The 19,291-nt window shown below is 42.7% G+C and overlaps 1 protein-coding gene across 4 annotated transcripts in view; it reads right to left on the bottom strand.

The window, feature by feature from the left end:
- NTMT2 (N-terminal Xaa-Pro-Lys N-methyltransferase 2) overlaps positions 1–19,291 on the bottom strand; it is a 46,691-nt gene that overhangs the window by 14,075 nt on the left and 13,325 nt on the right. For 2 of the 4 annotated variants that reach the window (XM_010304225.2, XM_075760307.1), the window contains 2 exons: positions 19,013–19,262; positions 13,654–16,365 (listed from right to left, as the gene is read on the bottom strand). In XM_010304225.2, the coding sequence (XP_010302527.1) occupies positions 16,091–16,365; positions 19,013–19,262 (525 nt within the window). In that variant the 3' untranslated portion in view covers positions 13,654–16,090. Of the gene's footprint in view, positions 1–5,148; positions 5,263–6,456; positions 6,619–8,124; positions 16,366–19,012; positions 19,263–19,291 lie in introns of those variants that run through there. The other 2 variants (XR_012836590.1, XM_075760306.1) reach the window with 2 other exon arrangements.

The following is a 19,291-nucleotide window of genomic DNA, read 5'->3' on the forward strand; positions in this document are numbered from 1 at the left end:
CTCCTGGAGATTATTTGTGTAAGAATTGTCCGGGCCAGCGCTCCACTGAGTCTCAGGCTGGGTCTGATTCCCCACCTTTGCCTCATTGCCCTGATCTTCTCTGTTGGGAGGGGAACTCCCATTTCCTGGTGCTGTGCCATGAAAACATGAGCTTGCCAAAGTTACTCTCTGTATGTGTGTATGTGCGCGTATGTGTCGAACAAGCCAGAAGTACCAGAAGTAAAAAGATCCATTAACAAACCACATTTTGCAACATCCACAAGGATCCCCAGATTTCTCGTCTGTGGAGTTCTCTCCCCCGTGCTTTAGATTTTCGAGGGGAAAAAGGAAACCAACAAAAAACCCCAAGAACCCAGCTTAGCCGCCTCTAATCCAGTATGCACCTCAGTCTCCATGAAAGTGTTCTTGGGACGACAGCAGTATTTCCCTTGGCTGGGATGCCCAGCCTCCTGGCTCCTCTGGAGCTGCAGAGCTGTAGACATTCCGCTGAGTAGTTTGCAACCCTGCCTGCCAGGAAAACCCAATGTCTCCATGGAGAAATCTCAACGGAGGAGTTTGATACTCAATCAGGGATGGAAAAGAAGGGAGTTTATGCCTCCCTGAGACCAATACCTTCCCCCCCCCCAAAAAAAAAAAAAGAAATTAAAAGCAAGAGGGAAAAAAAAGAAAAGGGATCATATTCTTTCAGCCATGGGCCCGGACACGCCAGTAGTATTGGTGTACGGTGTATTTTTTTGTGTCAGGATGGGCCCAAGACATGGAGGCTCGAGCCAAGTGTCTGTTTAGGTCAGTGGGAGTCTATCAACTTTGGATCAGGCCTAATGTTTGGATCTGAAGCTGAACTTCCAAAAGTCTGGGCATGCTTGCATCTTCTGGTGAGGGAGGCTTGATTTGGCCTGGCTTTCAGATAAGAACCAGCTGCAAATGTAGGTCTCCAAACATGTTCTAGGAAAGAGATTATAGAAGAGCCCCTTCTTGCTCAATGCATTTATTCCCTGTGGACCAGATTCTGACATCTTCATTAACAGTGAGCGGAACCTTGCTCCAAGAGCCGTTATGTTGATTTGAATGGGGCTATTCAAGGAGTCAGCAAGCACCTCATGTCAGTGAGGGTAGCACCATCTAAGGGTCACATCTGTCTGCTTCATTGACATAAATGAGGTTTTTCTCCTTCCTGCTATTAGTATACACCGCTACAGAAGAAGCACATTGGGTTCCTTTCTTCCTTGAACCTCTTCAGCAAAATGCTGATTGCAGATTCTTCCTCACTGGTAATGTGGAAAGAAGCAAAAAAGTGCAGGAGCTCAGCTTATAGCTCTAACAGCTAGAAAAATCCTCTTGTGATAAAAGGAAGCTGTGATGAGAAGGTTAGAGTTCCTTCCTGAGCATTGCTCTAATCACCTTTTGTCTGCTTTCCCTCCCAGACTGAAAAATAGCGCCTGCATGTGAAGGCAGAAGAAGGACACTACTGTCTACCCACACCTTTTTGTAGCCATCCCTTCCTAGAGGTCATTCTCCTGTGGGCCATGGTCATACTTAGTCACTTTAAATACTAAAAGTCTGCTGTTTTGGATCACTTTGACAGAACCAGGTAAGGGGAACCACTTACCACAGGTAAGGCAAACCACTCCTGTGATTGCTGATAGAGGCAACCAGCCTTCTAAGCAGAGTGCCTGTGATGGGCAGGACTTTTCAGCCACATGAACTGCCTGCCTTGCTACCCTGAGTTTTGAGAGAGCTCAGAAAACTAGCTTGGAACTGGGCATTTAGACAACTAGACAGCTGAAGGAACCCCAGATTTAGACAATTAGGTGTACCTGATTCACATAACATGGAAGTTATACTCCTAACTCACATTCAGGCTTTTGAAAACCTCACTCACAACACCCAACACCCGCACATTGGATTTTCTTCCTTCCAGGACAGTGACCAGCTCTTGGCCCTAGCTGTTTCAGAGGTAACTAATTGCAGAAGAGCAAAACAAAGCAAAACCCATCTCCTCTGGATTCTTGCACCATTTTCTCCATAACCACCTCACGTCACCTCCCAGTCACCTAACTAAGGTTTGTCACATGTATATTTTCTTTTCCTTCTCCTTTCTCCAGGGAGGTAAGGGTATTTGCACTGTGATGCTAATATGAATCATCATAACTATTTACCTCACACTTCCTAAGAAACAAGGCTGCTTAAACAGAGTGGCTGTGTCTGTAAGGACAGGCCAGCCAGCGTTAGTGTCTCTTTCCAATTATGAAGAATGCTAAATGTGCAGCTTCTGCAGGCTAGTATTTGCAGAATAAATGCATGTGATTTTGCTAGTGTCAACAATTATCTGGTACCTGATAGTTGTGTGCAGTGCTGCAGTGAGCCCAAGGAATCCACGTTCTCCTTACTGAAAAGGAGGGGAAAAGTCTCCACACTTATGATAGTCGGCTTTCCTCACCACTTCCAGCAGTTAGCATGATCTTTTAACTTGTTTTGTATACAACTCCTTCTTTCTGCCATATTTTCTTGACCTTATTCTACACAGTGTTCTCAGATATTACAAACAGGTATCCAAGAGTCTGCTGCTTTTCCAGCAGGCATTTCAGGATTTTCTGCGGGCAGCAAATTCTCCGTTTTCCTGGTCTCCCTCAGCAAACTAACTCAACAGTGTAATGAGAGCAAGTGACAGACTGTTGTTTGTCAAGAAAGACCTTCTGGGAGAGGTTAAGAAGAGGATAACCTCTGCTCTTTTAGGTTCTACTCTGAATGGACAGATGAACAGAAAACAGTTGCCAGTCCATGGAAGACCAAGGTCTGAAAGGGAACAGCTGAGTTCTGGAAAATTGTTGGCAGCAAAACTGGGATTATTGGTCATTTATAGGTTGGGAGGGAACATAGTGGCAGGACATGAAAATTGGTAAAATAGTTTGTTTGCACACATTTCACATGCAGGAACGATTTTTATATGAGCAAACTATCCTCAGGAGATGGTTCCTGCTTAAGACTTGAGATTTGTCCCCACTTTAGAGGATGTGGAGGGATGAGATTCTGGTGTTAAGTCCTGGCCTGATGCTCCCAGAGCCCAAAGGCTTTGCAATGCAAGTTCCAAGTGAGCTGGAGACTAAGATATATAAGCAGAGGGAGTACTGAAGCACTTTTTGGAGATGGAGAGCAGGTTAAGCTGTTTTGTAAGATACAGCTAATGAAAGATCATTGTTGCCCTGAGGAGAAAGGAAGGGAATTGTATTATTTATGTATTATAAAATGCAGCCACTAAGGCATAAACAAAGCAACTTGCACAAAACCAGACAAAGGAGGTTGCCGCAGAGTCAGCAGTTTCAACTCAGGTTTCCTGTGTCCCAAACTAGCACTTTAATCATCTCCCTTCTCTGTGAGAGAGAAACAAGTATCAGAGAATGGAGTGAGTCTCCACATTTTTCTAGCCCAAGACAGAACTGTGTCCATTGTTGGGACTAGCCCCCTAGGAGGCATTATTTCTATTCAATTTGTGTGTGTCACAGCCAGATAATGCACTGGGTGGTATTTCCCTCTCTTCCCCCAATCTTTCTCTTTTATGACCACATGACTTCACCCCCTCGTGTGAGTGACAGTACCCATTAGACTAGACTCTGATGCAAAACAGCTGTGTGGAGAGAAGGGGAGGAAGGGAGTGGGGAACAGCAATTTAGAAAACAATTAAGTACATCAATTCCAATTCATTTGCTTGGCCAGGATAAGTAATTTCTAAGAGGTAACTTGATCTGTAGCGGACTGAGATTAAAGGCGAACTCCATTATCTCTAGTTTACAGTCTGGAGGAATTTGTTTTAACTGGTTACCAAGGAGGCAGCAAGAAAAAAAAAAAAAAAGAAAGAAAAAAAAAAAGAACCTTTGCCTAAGTATGTCTTAAAAATCCTCCTGATTTCTCCTTTTAAAGGGCACGCATAGATTTATTAACTCTCTGAGAGTATGGTTGCATTGAGTTGCAGGAGAACAGTTCAGTTTTTGAAAACAGAATCCCTGCCTGCAAGAGGTTAGAGATGCATTTTATCAAAACTGATCATGCCAGTTTTAAACTGCTGTTAAGATTTTGGTGCAAGATAGACTAGAAACATGAGACATGGGGTTCAGAAGCAGATTCAGCACACCGCAGAGGAAGCAGCAGGGTCCGGAGGAGAACACAGTGAGCTGAGCACCAGGCAGCCCCAAGTTTTCTCCTTCTGGTTTTGCCACCGCTGGACTCTCTGCCTGTGAAAGGTGATTCCCTGCACTGCTTTACCACTGCTGTGAGCGAAACGGTGGTGAAGTACTCAGACACCTCACAGAGGTGCTGTGATACTCCATGAGTAAATACCCCAACATCCCTTTGGAAACTGAAAGTCTGAACCCAGGCACACCATAGCAGGGGGTTGTGACCCAGCAGACACCAGGTTTTCTCCTGTATTCATGCTAGAATGTGGAATGACACCAAAAAGTGAGTGTGTGAGTGGGAGAGCCACTGATTCTCCACCCCATACTCTAGGGCTCTCCCCTTCCACCTTCCTAGGATCTCAGCACTTTGCCACAACCCCATGTCTCAGTCTTTGCCCCAACTTCTGCAGGCCCCTGTTTTGCAAAATACAGTGCTGTCAAGAAGCCAAGATGCCCTGCGACTCCAGACCAACAAAATGTTTCTCAGACCACTGAAAGCCCTTGTACTCATCCTGGGCATTCCTTCTGGGAACCCAGAAACAGCAGCCGTTGTGATTACAGGAACATAGAGGCCACATGTGTCTCTGGATCTGAAGTGAGGAGCGCAAGGGTGGGGTAAAAGCAGACATGGAAAAAACCATCCGTGAGCTGGCTCGAAGTTCAGAGTTGGCCTTGGATCTGCATTTCCCTGGCTGGACCCAGACTTCTACCTCTCCTGTGCAATTCTGTTTGTCTTAGGGACAAACCGCATTGCTGCCATCATGAAACGGCCAGCCTGCGCTTTATACAGCTGCATCCCTGTTAGCTAGCTGAGACTACAGGGCAATGTAATCACCTCAGTGGAAATAGGAGCTGAAGAATGTGATGTGATGAATTTTCCCGGACCACCAAATAAATTAAAAAGTAGGCTCCCAGCCCAGAAAGGTTACCCTCCCAAATAAACATGTCCCAGCCTCCCTTCCTCACACACACTTACCTTCTTCCACACCAGGAAGCTGAGTTCCTCACAGACTCCATTACAGACCCAGAATGAACAGGTTCTTCCAGCCAGCCGGCATCTCCCATACAGTAATTGCTTCGGTATGGGCATCTGAGAACAAGACAGAATTGTATATACTAGAAATATTCTCTTTGCATAAACTTCTCAGTAGACTTACTTTTGTCTTGTTGCCAGGAAATGTATTTGGGGCCTCTTGCTAACTTCACGTTTCTTTGATTAGAGGGGCATGGGCAGTTTGTTCCGATAGTTACAGGAAAACAGTGATGAGAGGAACTGAGAAACTGGAAAGCCCTCTCTAAGCACAACAGCTCCACAACAGCATAAGACCACCCTACTCCACCATCCTTCTTGTGACATCCACACTTCCAAGGGTTGGAAAGGAATGAGGGAGAACTCATCTTGCAGACGCGTTTCTCCAGAACAGGGAATGTCATGGTAGATAACCTTACAACCTGAGATCACTTAAGCAACACAATGCAGTGAGCTCCAGGGTGAAAGAGGGCCAGCAGCAACAAGTGATTGGGGGAATCAGCAAACAGTCAGAACTGCTTGGTTGGTTGGGGCAGTAATTTAAAAGCAAGAATATAGTCAGGGAAATTGGAGTGCGGCCAGGAAACGTGAGTTAACACCTTTCCTCTGCCAAAGACCACCGCTACGTCGGCAGTGACAGTGAACGGCCAGGGCCTTGGCGTCAATCTGCTCAAAAGCCTGCAAAGTGGGACGTGCACATTCTGTGCCCAGTCCAGGTCAGGATTACTTTGTGGCATGAGACAAGGCATTTAGCTTCTCTTGGCCCCAACTTGCTGTGTGCACAGCTCCCTGAGTTAGTACTTGCCTCCCTCCTGAGGCTCACTAGCAGTTTGTTAAGTGCCTGGTTCTCTTAAGAGGCAAGGTGATCCAGACAGTGCAAAGTACTTTATTTTCTGTCCTGGAGAAACCAGCCTCCTTCAGAGTCTCACTCATTAAGGCAGCAGCCGTTGTAATCCAAGCTCCTTTGATGGAAGAGGTAAGTGGAGAGATTGCCAAAGGGAGGATTAGCTGATGGATGTCTTGAGCTGCAAGGGTGTCTCATACGGATTTGTGCAGGATTTTCACCTCAGCCGTCCTGGCTGGAAATCCCGTCCTACCGTACCAAGACACTCTCCTTGCAGGCCCTGCTCTGCCTCTAGCAGCAGTGAGGCCCTGGCTGAGGCCTGGTTGCTAGCTGTCATTCTCAGCTCCCTCGCGAAGGAAAGGTACGCAGCATGCCAAAGAAAACCTAGCCCCAGCCTATGAAAATCTTACCTGTTGTACTCATAGGGAAGTGGCAGCTTTTGTCCGGAGACAGGATTGATTCAGGTGGGATTCCCAACTTGGCTACTCAGTGATACGATGCTCCGGGCCATTGTTTTCCCTTCTACAGTAGGGATTAGCATATGCTTCTCTCTGCACTGCACCCTTTGAGACCTATGAATGGAAGTGCTGTAAGCTACTTTGTGTGTTTAGGCCTAACCTTAAGTAAAGACATTTAGAAGGCACAGTTCCAACACATATTCCTAGACTATGTGACAGGCAGCAAGTTTCTCACTATTCCTCAGTCAAAAGGAGTAGCACAATCCCTGGTTTTCTCCCGTCTATGACTCCGCCTCCTCCTTAGTTGTCACCTTTGTCTTTGATTTCTGCCACTGTGCTTCTATGGATACCTCAGGCTATTTGTGTGAACTCATTGCTATGGGACAGAAAGGAAGGACAATCTGCAAAGGCAGGTTAGACCCACTTCTACATTCTCTAGTTATGTGAGAACTTTCATTTTGAAAGAACAACTTTCTAACCTTCATGGTGCAGTTAAGCCTTAAAGGGTATTAACTACAAACACAAGATTATTATTTCCTAAAATGTCATTATTTGAAAGCCATTCTCACAATGGGGTGTTTGAGGATGAAAATACTCCATCCTGTCAAGTCTCCTGCTTTCTATGTCAAACATCCCTCTTCCTTCCTGTCACCACCTTTGCAACTCACACACGTCAGCATGAGGCCACAGCTTCTTTCTGGCTCCTGATCCCAGGTGCTAGATGCTGTTCTGTCCACGCTTGTCTGACAAGCAGGTCACAAAGGTGGAGGGGAGCGAAGCACTCCATGCCACTCTCCATGTGCTGCCAGCTGCCCTAGCGCTTCTTTATCACACAGGATTGCAAACCCATCCATGGGCGGGTGTCCACTCTTTCTGTCACAGGACCCACTGGAGCAGGGCATAAGACTCCTTGTAATGTTATTGTTAAGAGGTTCCCTTGGGTTGTTTTTAGCAGAAATCTAAGTTGCTTGCTTTCCAGCAGAGGATCAGTTACAAAAACAACACCAAGCAGAAAGGCTTTTTTGAGAGTGAGGGCTCTGTTTACCGTGTTAATTTCAGGGAAAGTTATTTGGGAGGAGGGAGGAAGTAGTTAAATCCTTGTTTACCATGCTGGAAACCCAAATCCCCTCAGTTTACACAAATAAGAGAGAAAATGGCTCAGTGGTATAAGCACATGGCTGCAACTAAGGAGAGCTGGGTTTGCTCCCTGCTCTAATGTACACAACTCTCTAAGGCCACCCCTTCCTTCAAGGTGAGATTCAACTCATTTCACATTAGGTATATGGTCCCAGCTGAAGACCAAATCACTAATCAGCAGGCAGAGACAGGATATTCTTACTGTCAGATTTGTCCAATAGCATCAGATGGACTGAAAAGTCTTGCAGAGGTACTGTCCTTGCTTCCCTGATTATTAGGCAGTTGTAATAACCAGTTGGACTAAGCAGATGAAGTACGAGATGAACGTAACTCTGCTTTCTGGGATTCCCATCCATGCAATGAAGCTAACTAGTCCTTCCCCACCTGACAGTGGGGTGGAAAGGGTCAGTATACTCATCATTATAACATGCTTTGATACTGAGATGCTGGAGGCCATAAAAGCCTCACTCTAAGTAGATCTACCTGAGAAGGCAGCGCCGGAAAATAGTCCACTGGTTCCTAAATCCTTTCTGTTCGGTATGTGTGCCTGTTATGGCTGTTGCATGGCTGGTTCAGATCACCGCAATGATGTGCTCAGCCATCTTTTGTGAGGTGGTATTTCTCTCCTTGCTGTGGAGAATGCAGTCTGTTGGGGGAGACAGGACAAAGCTGCCTGTGCTGAAAGAACCCAGAAAAAGAGATAATTATTTACTGATCTCTGCTGCGTGAGGGCAAAGGCAGGGTTTGCTCTGCCCACTGAAATCACTGCATGCTGCAAACTGAAGGTGCTATCAGACATCAGCTTGGGGATCTGCAAGATTGAGAACAGAAAGGGACTGAATCCTACCTGAGCAGTGAAATGACTTAGTGTAGGGTGAGAAAGTACTCTCTTGCTCAGGGTCCCTCTGCCTTGGCATCTAGACACCTAGGGATGATACATGGCCTAATCACAGGCAGGAAACAAGTCAGATAGATAGCTCTGCAGACACCACCTGAACAGGAACCTCTTCAATGGCCTACGTTTTGCCTTTGGTAAGTGGTCAGGGCTGCCTTTCTCACCAAATCAAGGCAGCCCAAATATGGCTCCTCTGGGAACTTTAATGTTTTACTGAATCACTTAGTTTCTCTTGATGACTGCTGCTTCAGAGTCTCAGTTGTTGGATCCCAGTGGGGATTTTGTTGATGGGGGTTTATTGACTTCTTGTTACCTTGAAGTTACTGCAGTGGCAGGAGTCACAGGTAACTCCTGGAGTCTGTTTATTTTATGGGTTGGATTTTTAAGAGTACACCAATGGTATCCTGATTTTAGGAGAAGCTACTTGTTTATTTAGCAATGCACTCACGTACTGATCCATAAATAAAACTAGTGTGTTATTTAGTAAGGCCCAACAGAGCGTCAGCCCTGGCTCACTGGTAAACCGATCAATCCAGAGTGCAAAAAGCACTCCTCAGGAAACTCATCAGGTCTATCTGGGGGAGGTCGAAGCCAAACATCAGTGTAATTTTGTACTCTACTGAGTTTTTAGGTGTATCCGTGCCTGTACCTTCTGAAATGAAAATGCTAAAATGGAGTCCAAGATGGAGTAATTTCCAAAAACCTTCACTTTGGTCCTCAGTAGAGGCTTTCAGAGTTGAAAGATTTTTACAGGTGGGGCTGCAGATCCAAGTTCCACATCTGTGGGAAAAAGAACACACTTGAATGCACTGAAGACTGGTCTCACAGCAGGGTGCATGAATTCCCATACACTCCAGCTGGAATTCATCTCACCTCACTTAAAGACCTAAGAATGACTTGTCTTAACCTAAGTCAGTCCTGTAAGCTCCTTCCACAGTTGAGTATATGTGATAACCATCACAGAGGGAAGCTTTCTGGGAGGAGCTGATCTCTCCCCAGTGACAATCATGGGAAATCTTGACAACTACCTTAACCTCAGACAAATGTCTCTTAGATGTCCAAATTAGGTGAGAAGCATCTCACACCTGGTGCGCCCTGTGATAACGTGCAGCCATAGAGAAGGGAGCCACAAGGTCATTAGGTTGTCTTAGCTGATCCTATATACCACATGACAAAATCCTCATGTAACTGAGAGGCTTAAGATACAAGCAACATTAATTGAAAGAGGTTAGGGCAGATCTGAGTGGGTTTTACAAGTCAGACGTGCCAGGTGTCACCCAAGAGATCCTGCCATGGAGTCCTGGGACAGAGCCAGGTTAAGCAGATGACATCCAATGCTGATCCAGCAACAGTTGTCTTGGCTACCGGTGCTGGACCATTTCTCTGTGTGGTTGGGGATCCAGATTACATAGCGGCCCCTGTTCCACTGCAACAGATGCCCTGTGAAAAGCTGGCAAGCCACACATATTCCAAAGACCACAGGTCACCTTGGCGAATACAAACCGCATATTCCACGTGTATGCATATACACCTGTAAAACTGTTAACCGTGTGTGCACACACACAGAGAAGTCTTTCGAAGGACTTCAATACTGTTTGGATCTTTAATACACCTACCTAGAATGGGATGAATGCATGGGCCTGCTACAAACATCTCCTACATGGGGCATTTTTTTTCCACTGAGTGCAAAGAGAGCCTAGACAATTATCTTAGATGAGACATCTATATTTAGGTGTTTCAAATAAAGTGAGATTATTTGTACCTAAGATGCCTACATCTGCCTGAGGGGTTTTCAAAGACATGCTGATGCTAAACTTTAATTGAATTGGCCAAATGCTTTAGAAATCCCTCTAGATGCCTACCTCCACTGACAGACATTTAAATGCTTTCAAATCTGGTCTCCTAGATAATTCTGAAAATGTAGTCTTGTATGAAGCTGAGGTTCCTACAAGCCAAATCTTCAGAGACTTACAGGCACCCAAAGACACCAATAGGTATCTGCTAAGCCAGTGTACTCACAGGACTTGTGCATCTTCAAATGCCTCTAAAAACCTTAGTCTCAGGAGCCTGGAAATACCAGAACAGGTTGAAATGCCTGCAAATGCAACATTTTTGGAAGAGAGATAGAGGGAAGAGAGACTCCCCCACCTATTTTCTGTCTATTTTTGCTGCAGGCATACAGAAGGTTGTTCTTCCAACGCTTTGAAAGGAACAGAAGCTGTTTATGTTCATGAGCACCATGTTCAGCCTGAGCCCTGTCTTTGCAGGACATATCAGGTTGGCCTCATAAGCAGACTAACCACAACCATGCTGTTTCAATCTGCTCCAAGCACAAGCATAATAAGTTTATGTCTGTGTCTGCAAAACACTCTGTAGTTCCTGTAGTGGTCTGATTTGTGGAGGTGTTAATCACTCACAGCTCCCACTTAGGTAAAGCTGTAATGCAGCCCAGATCAACCTTCTTTGCCTCAGTTTCCTTATCCCGAACACAATGATAATGCATGCTTTAAGGTCTAGGGATGTATTGTGTCATACAAATATTGTTATTTATGGTGATGATGAGAACGTGAGCTTTGTTTTGTACAAAGGTCTGGGAGTGCCTACTTGACATCAATTGAAAGAGACAGGTATTAACCTGTATGTTTGATATACAGCGTGTTGTTATTGCTTGCAGATAAACAGAATTACCTCCTCTTAAAATCAAAGGTAATCTGTTTTACTTCACTGAGATGTGGTGATGTCCACAGAGAACAAATCATTTTTGGCAAGTGGAGGAGGGATTTTCTTGGCAAGTTGGAAGAAGCATCAAAGGAAGAAAAGAGGGATGGGATGCAACACAACTGGTTTTAATCACACGTAACAGTCAAGTTCCTTTGGACAGGTCTACTGTCTGATATGCCATTGCAAACGCTCTGGGGAGCCTGGATTAAGAGAATGGAAAAAACAAGTGAATGGCATAAAGGTACTCAGGGCACTCAGTGGAATAACTGGCAAAGCTTTTGTCAGTTGGCATTAGGCAGTGATATATTGCTCCCATTAATGTAGTGCCCTGGTACCATGACTTTGATTTTTAATGGGTGTTTGGTTACCCAAGTCCGTGCGTTTGGTTACCCAAGTCCGTGCCTTTTTCTGGTTTTGACAGTCACAGCTCCTCAGATCACACTGCACTTCTGTTTGACATTAACAATGAAGATGCTGAATTGGTTATAACAAGGATGCACTTTCACTCCCACTGTACAACCACGAGGGAGAGGGGAGACTCTCTTCTTTCAAGCCAGTTCAGCTCTGAGGTGGTCTGAATTGCTCTGGGGGTGCCAGTTTCTTCTTCTTGCCTGTGAAAGAGCCCAAGGTGGCTGCTCCTTAGGTCAGGCTCACTGCAGCCTGCCTGAATGGATGGGATAATGTCTGGACAACAAAAGCTTGGGCAAATATTTCTTGACAGGACTGTTCCTCTTGAAATGACTGTTTCCTCTGGAAGTTGCTGACTTGTTTCACTAAATTTGAGGGCAGGGAATGTACTGATTTTATTAGCATATTCTGTAGCAAACTAATGTTTCACTTCAACTATTACAATACTATATAATGTATTATATTATCATCTCACATAACATGTCAGTTTAGACTAGATTATAAAAACATCCAAACAAGAAAGTCAAACTAAAAATATTTGATATGATCATTTCAGTATTTCTGAAACAAAATATTTTACAACATCCATTCAGTGATATGTTTCAAACTGATGGCGCTCTCTTCCAGTTAGGAATGAAAGGACATTTATAATGTCTGAGTTGCCTTCGGAACTTGAACAGCTTGAGCTTTGATGGCTGCTGGAGCTGCACAGTTGGGATCGCTGTTCTGACTGCTGTAATAATTGCTTCCTTACGTTTTGTTTGGGTTGCAGTAGCATTTGGGGGCTACTGTCAGGGCTTGAGGATCTCTTTTGCAAGGAACCTCACATTCATATCATAAAGATAATATTTGGTCTTCAGTCTCACAGAATAGAAGCACCGGACCTGATATGGGGAAACCAGGCATTACCAAGAGCTTTGGTGGTGACATGGCAGAAGTGGGCTTTACTGCGCTTTGGCTAAATGATTGCTTGAGTAGTGGTTGCTGGGAGAAACATCTGATTGAAGGACTAACTGGGTATTTCACTAATTACCTGTTGGTGAATGAGGGCTTGAGTTTGAATGACTCTAAATGTTCTGTGAACCTTGTCTCAGCTAGGGTCTTGATCTTGGTTTTAAATTCCTGGTAGAGAGTGGGAACGAGTCCTAAATGAGCACCAAACAAATGGGATTCAAACTCCCACTGCAATCTGATGAGCTAAAGACTTCTTTAAATGCATGGTTTAAATAACCTGAAAGTTGAGGCAGAGCAACGGAGTTGATTATCCAGTCTTTGAACACCAAAGAGCAACTGATACATAAATGATTTCTTAGCAAGATCTTCTATTTGAAATTCATGGTTCACTATTATTATTATATACTACAGTGAAGTCCAGAGAGCCCTGAAATTTTAAGACAAGAAAGGCCCTTTACCAAATTCATGAAAATTTAGGGTGGCCTACACTGGTTGACTGGGAGTTCTTGAATTAAAATGTACCTTGGAAAAGGAGGAAACCAAAATATTATTCACTGTGCAGCAATCTCATGCATTTAAGCCCCTGGTGGGCTTGTGTTTCTTTACTCTTGAGGTTCATTATGTCACCAGAAAAGCTTTAATATTTTACTGTGGAAGCAACATAGCCATGAAACATTAATTTCCAGGAATGTGGGAACCATGAAATACGTTTTTTTCTACTAAATTAAGATTTTACTTGTCTCTGTTCTCACATAGTTAAGGGAACCAATGTTCATTATATGTATATGTATTCTGGAAATTCAAATAGGAAAGATGTACAAAATGTGGGAAGAACATTTTTACCTTGAAAAATGTATTTCACTGATAACAATACCAGTAATTTACATTCTACCTTTCACCCTAAACTACATTACATTCTGTATCCATCTCGGAACCACGTCTCTCATTACTGAACTCTAGTGTGTAAGCGAACAGCTGATATATTCTGCCCAGTGAGATGTGGCAGCTGTTTAGATTTGTACCAAATTGTTTACTTTCCTATTCCCACAATGCTGCTCTCTCACCATTGTAGTCACCAACACCAGTCAGAGATGCCTGGCACAGACACAATTGTACTAGGATCTCCAGCAGTTCCCAAGTACTCTGCACCATGGCACATTCTCTGGCTGGAAGAAAAAATGGTGAAGGACAAAATAATTTTTAATCCACAGAAAGGCCTTTTAAATATTTTCCTGTTATTCCTAACCAGCATTACTAACTATAGACTGATGGCTTTTTCCTGTGAAACAAATGACTGGGTTTCCTTCAGATATCTGCACATACTCCTATGCATGCAGAGACCACATCAGCTTTTAGCAGTGTTGGAAGAATGAAAGCATTGTAGAGGCTCAAAAGGCATTTGAAGCACTTAGTTCTGGGGACAATTCCAGAATGTAAGTGTTCACCTAGGGGTTTTAACAATGTTATATACTAAATTTATGTCCATTACCAGTTGATTAGAATGAAAGAATTAGCCAAAACATTCCAGAAGCATCTGTGTCATGGGAACCATAGGTTTCTAGGTTATATGACACGCCAGAATATTCACCAAATCAAGCAGGGTTGTGTTCCTTAATGGTACAATTAGAGATGGCACATTAAAAGAACAATTACTGGATAAGATTTGACGGCACAAAGCCCTCTGCCATAAATTGGAAATTCTCAACATATGCAACCATATTGCTAGAGAAGATGAGTTATGCAATTAAAACCAAAACTGGAGATTTGTTATCAAAGGATGGCAAAGAGTACTAAAATCCAGAGAGGTCCCCTGGTCTCGTTATCTTCAGGCTTCTATGTGAGTTAATCCAACACAGATGACAATATTTGACACAGTTATGCCTACAGTCATGTGGACGATGTTTTATAGAAGCCCCTTCTATCAGAACATGGAGGTTTGTCATAATGCAACTCTTTAAATTAAAGTCTGAAAAATTTTGCCAGAACTGCATTGCAGGGGAATCAAACATGGTAAAAATTCTGACAGAATCAGACCAGTCCATTCTAATATTATCATTCATCTCTAAAATTTTGAACAAGCCATATTTAATTTGCTTTTTACCTCACTATAGTAATATTTTAAATGCAAATTATTTAAAAGTTGAAGTCAAAAGAAACATTTGATGATTTTGTCTGAATGAAAAAATTTAATCAACTTGGAAAAGTTCAGGGTTGTGTGGTTTTCGTTCATAAATAATTTCAAGACTCTTTTCTTGTCCTCATTCAGAATGCAGCAGAATTTCAAATCCCGAATTTTTTTGCAAAATGAACTTCTGTCCTCCCACAGCACTTCCTGTGCCTATATGAAGGGGACAAGAAGCTGAATGTGCAATTTCTGTGAGCCTTAAAGAGACAGTATGTGCATTAGTATTTTCAAATCCAGGCTTAAACAGCTGCTGTTTGAATATAAATCATAGATGCTTTTGGGTTACACTAACACCCTCTGCAGTTTAGTACAGTTGTTAATTAATACAATACTGTATTAGTTCTTCTTACAGTCTTACTATTAACACCCCATGAAATCCCATTAGCTCTGCATATGGTGCCAGACTTGTTCTGAATGTGGGAAAGAAAGAAATTTACAGTGGTATGAATAATAAAGAGATGCTTTCAAGTGGTTTCCACTGTGAACATTTTGAAAAAATATTTTCCAGAATGTAATTTGTGGGGCAATCTTTTCACAAAATTTCAATGCAAACATGGATATATGTCATCTAATTTTTCCCCTGGAGTGTGAAAACCCTTACGAAGCACTATTGTTCTATGGCAGAAACGTCAGGAAGATAAAGTAATTCCTAAAAATAGAAAATTAACCAAGTTGTCTTATTGTCCAAACTGACAGAAATGAAAAAAAAACCCAAAAAAAGAGAAATAAACTGCATAGCTGATGCCAAGAAATGGATAAAACTTTCCTTACATTTTTGGTTTAAATATTTTTAAGTACCAACAGTGACGACAGTCAAAATTCAAGTTAGGTTTTCCAGAAGTTATTTGAATTTCCTGCTTCAGTGATCTGACAGTTCCTTCTTAAATTCTGATTTAAGTGCCATAGTAAAAACCAGGCTTATTTGTTAACACCTCATACAGAACACACCGAAATGTATTAGCCACTACAGACACTTCAGATCTAATTATTTTCTGTTAGTTGAGTTTTGTCCAGTATTGACTCTTTAAAAATGAAAGACAGATCTGACAAGGAGCTGTTAGAAAGGCTTTTAAAAATTGAGAGAATGATGAAACAGGCAGGATTTAGAAGCAGACTATTCCCCAGAGAAGCTGGCTCAATTGTAATTCTCTCCTGATCCTTTCAGAGTTGCTGGCCTAGAGTTGTAGTAGTAGTAGTTCATCGTTAGTAGGATTCTAGCAGATGCTTTTCTCCTTCCCAGTCCTGCGGTTCATCAATAGTCCAGTCTCTGCAGTTTCACTATGCAATCAGGAATGGCCAGGACCTTTCTGCATGGCCAACATCCAGACAGGGACACACTGCTCAGGGAATCCCTCCTGCCTCTCCTCTCGTAGGATGGTGAGTCCACTCATTTCAATGAGGCTGTGGAGGATGTTCAGGTCTCGGATCACACTACTATCCAGACAGTCCAGGATACAGCCCTCCCTGGCTACATTGTCCTTGAGAATGATAACACCATTATCCTTCAAGCCATTCTGGCACCGGATGAGAAACTCCAGGAGATCTTTATCTGTCAGATATCCTACAGATGAAAAGATGGACAATAGATCACTATTAACCATTCAAACAGACTCCCCCTGTACACATCAGAACGGTGCCTTGATCTGAGTCTCCATACCCTGTTTATTGCAGGAGAAGTTCTAGTCCTGCCAGATTTCATTATGAAATCTTGGGCAAATCAATGAGATCAACAGTTACAAACTCAAATCAATATTTAGGATCCATATTAGTAGTAGCAACAGATGTGGACAGAAGTCAATGGGAATAGTGGAGAAAATACTGGGTGCTGAAGGATTCTTTAATCTGGTGGTTAAAGTCATAATAAGAATCAGTGGCAGGAAGCTGGAGCCAAGCAAATTCATATTGGAAATACGTGACAACTGTTTAACAGTGTAAGTAATTACTCATTGGAAACTACCAACAGAAGTGGTGTTTACCACCTCTTGAAGTCCTCAAATCAAGCGTGGTTGACTTTCTCAAGATATGTTTTAATTGAACACAAACTACTGGCTCAGTACAAGGGTAAAGGAATGAATACAACAGCTTGCGATATAGACTAGGTCAAACTAAATAATCTAACAGTCCCTTCCATCTTTTAATGCTATAAATCTCTATAACTTTGTGTAACATTATGTACCCATCAAAGGAGTTCTGGATCAAAGATCCAGTGAGGAATGCAAGACCTTCCAAACTGCCAAATAAATTCTTTATATTACCCCATACTGTTGTGATTTCTGTATATGCCATATATATTTAAAAATAGTACTTTTTCAATATGCTAAGATTGTGGTTTTTATCCTTCCTTCTCAAAGATCAATACTTCTGTTGAGATCAGCTGGGCTCAGAGAAGAGCAAAATGAGAACTCTCACATGTGAAACATCTAAAATGAATTAATAAGGACAGATGGTCAGAAACTGAATGAAAAACTTGAAAAAAATCATTGTTTATATTTTCCAGTCAAAATATTTAGTTTTCTTGATGGAAGATTTAAACTATTATGAATGGAAGTTGTCATTTCAAAACCATGTTTTGACATAGCATGTCAGGTTTTTTAACCATGCCCCCCCCCCCGCAAAAAAGAAAAAAGCTCCAAAGCCAAAAGCTGAATTTTTTGAAGTTGAAGGAAAATGGTAATTTCTATATGAAATGTAAACTTGCATTATTCTTTTTCATAAAATAACAGTCTGGGCTCATATACTTATGCATACATAAGACAAATCAAGATCGCATTGGCAAGATTCATTGAAGCTTCTGAACACCTAATTTGGAACTTAATGTTCTCTTAGCTTTTAGCCTAGTTTCCCAAGAAAACGAGGTCTTCACGGTGCTGCTCTCTACCAGACAGTCCCGCCCTCACTCCACCAAAAAGCATTGAACTTGTTGGTATATTTCAGTCAAATTCAAGACAGGGGTAGAAGTTTGATTAATCCTTAAGATCACTACGTATTTCATTGAAATTGATGGAGGAAGGAGATTCAGATCTGTGTCTATGCTAAAGAAAAGGCATGTGCTCCCTTCATTAGCAGCCCCACGGCTGATCACCACAGCTTCAGACAAATCTTAGCTCATTCAGTCTCATGTTGACTCAGATTTGTGCAAAAGATGAGGCAAGAGCCACATTTACTGCAGTGACTGGTTATTCAAGAAGAGCAAAAATGCAAAGGAAAATGATACTGTTCTGAAGCAACTTCCTTTATAGCTATAAAGACCTGTTCTAAGCAGCCCAGTTTCACTACTTTTTAAGACTATGTGTAGAGGACAAATAAATGTTCCTGAATAAAATCATCTCCTGTGCTAATCTCTCTACCTTTATCTTTCTTTTTGCCTAGCAAGAAACTATCTCCAGGGTTTTGGAGAGGAGTTGTTCAGGCACCCTCTTGTGCTTTAGAATAATAACTTCTGCCAGCTGAAACTGCACCATGGAGACTTAGGTTCACAGATTAGGAGAAAACCTTCTTTCTGGAAGGACAGTTAGGCACTGCAGCAGGTTTTCTAGAAAAAATTAAGAACTTCTTTTTGGTGAGGAACATATTATTATGATTATTATATTATTACATATTATCTGATCACCAGTTTCCTGCACTTAATGCCGCAGGGCATTCACTGGGATGGCTGTAGGAGAAGAAGCAGGTATTGCTTATATGAGGGGGTACTGTGGGACATAGCTAAGTGAACCTGTTTGATAAGCATCAGTGCATGTGTAAGACATGATCTGGTTTATAGGTATTGGTGATTTCACTATGCCTTTTTCAGATTGTTTCCTGAAATATCCCCAAGTCTGGATAATCATCAGATTCAGAAATCCCTGCTTCACAGATTAAGCCAACCCCATGTATCTGTCTGTAGCATTGGCAGCTAAGAAGGAGGATTCCTGCACAAGAAAATGCATGTATAAGGCTTACTCCTCAGCTGCACCTTAGCATGCAGGCTAGTCTCCAAGAACATGCACCTTCCTCCAGTACCTCACCTGAAAAATACCAACTTGATTTGTACCCACTGTACATGTGGCTGGGGGAGAACTCTCAGAAGTCTCTCGTGAGATTTTAGGAAGCAGTCCCAAAGATTTGAGAACCTCCTTTTACAGCCGCACCACTCTTTTAACATAAACTTTAGCACAGGCTGTATAGTTCTCTGACATGCTGGGCTGGATGAGTCATGCTGAACTAACCTGAAACCCACTGAATCCAGATGACATCATATCTTTGTGGGGCTGGAGTGAATTCCTGGAGGCTTTTGCAATAATACGTCTCTACTCTGTCCTCCTTGCCCTGCAGGTAGTTCGGGACCTCAGCCAGGAAATTCTCCATCATATCCACCAGTTCCACGCTCTTGAAAACTGGTAACAGGACATGCTTGCTGATACGACCTATCCCAGAGCCGCAGTCCAGGGCGCGGTTGGTGCCAGCTTTCCCCACCCCCTGTGGGATACAAGAAAATATTTTTGAAA

Source organism: Balearica regulorum, chromosome 8 (assembly GCF_011004875.1).
Source record: "Balearica regulorum gibbericeps isolate bBalReg1 chromosome 8, bBalReg1.pri, whole genome shotgun sequence".
In the NCBI taxonomy this organism is placed as follows: Eukaryota; Metazoa; Chordata; class Aves; order Gruiformes; family Gruidae; genus Balearica; species Balearica regulorum.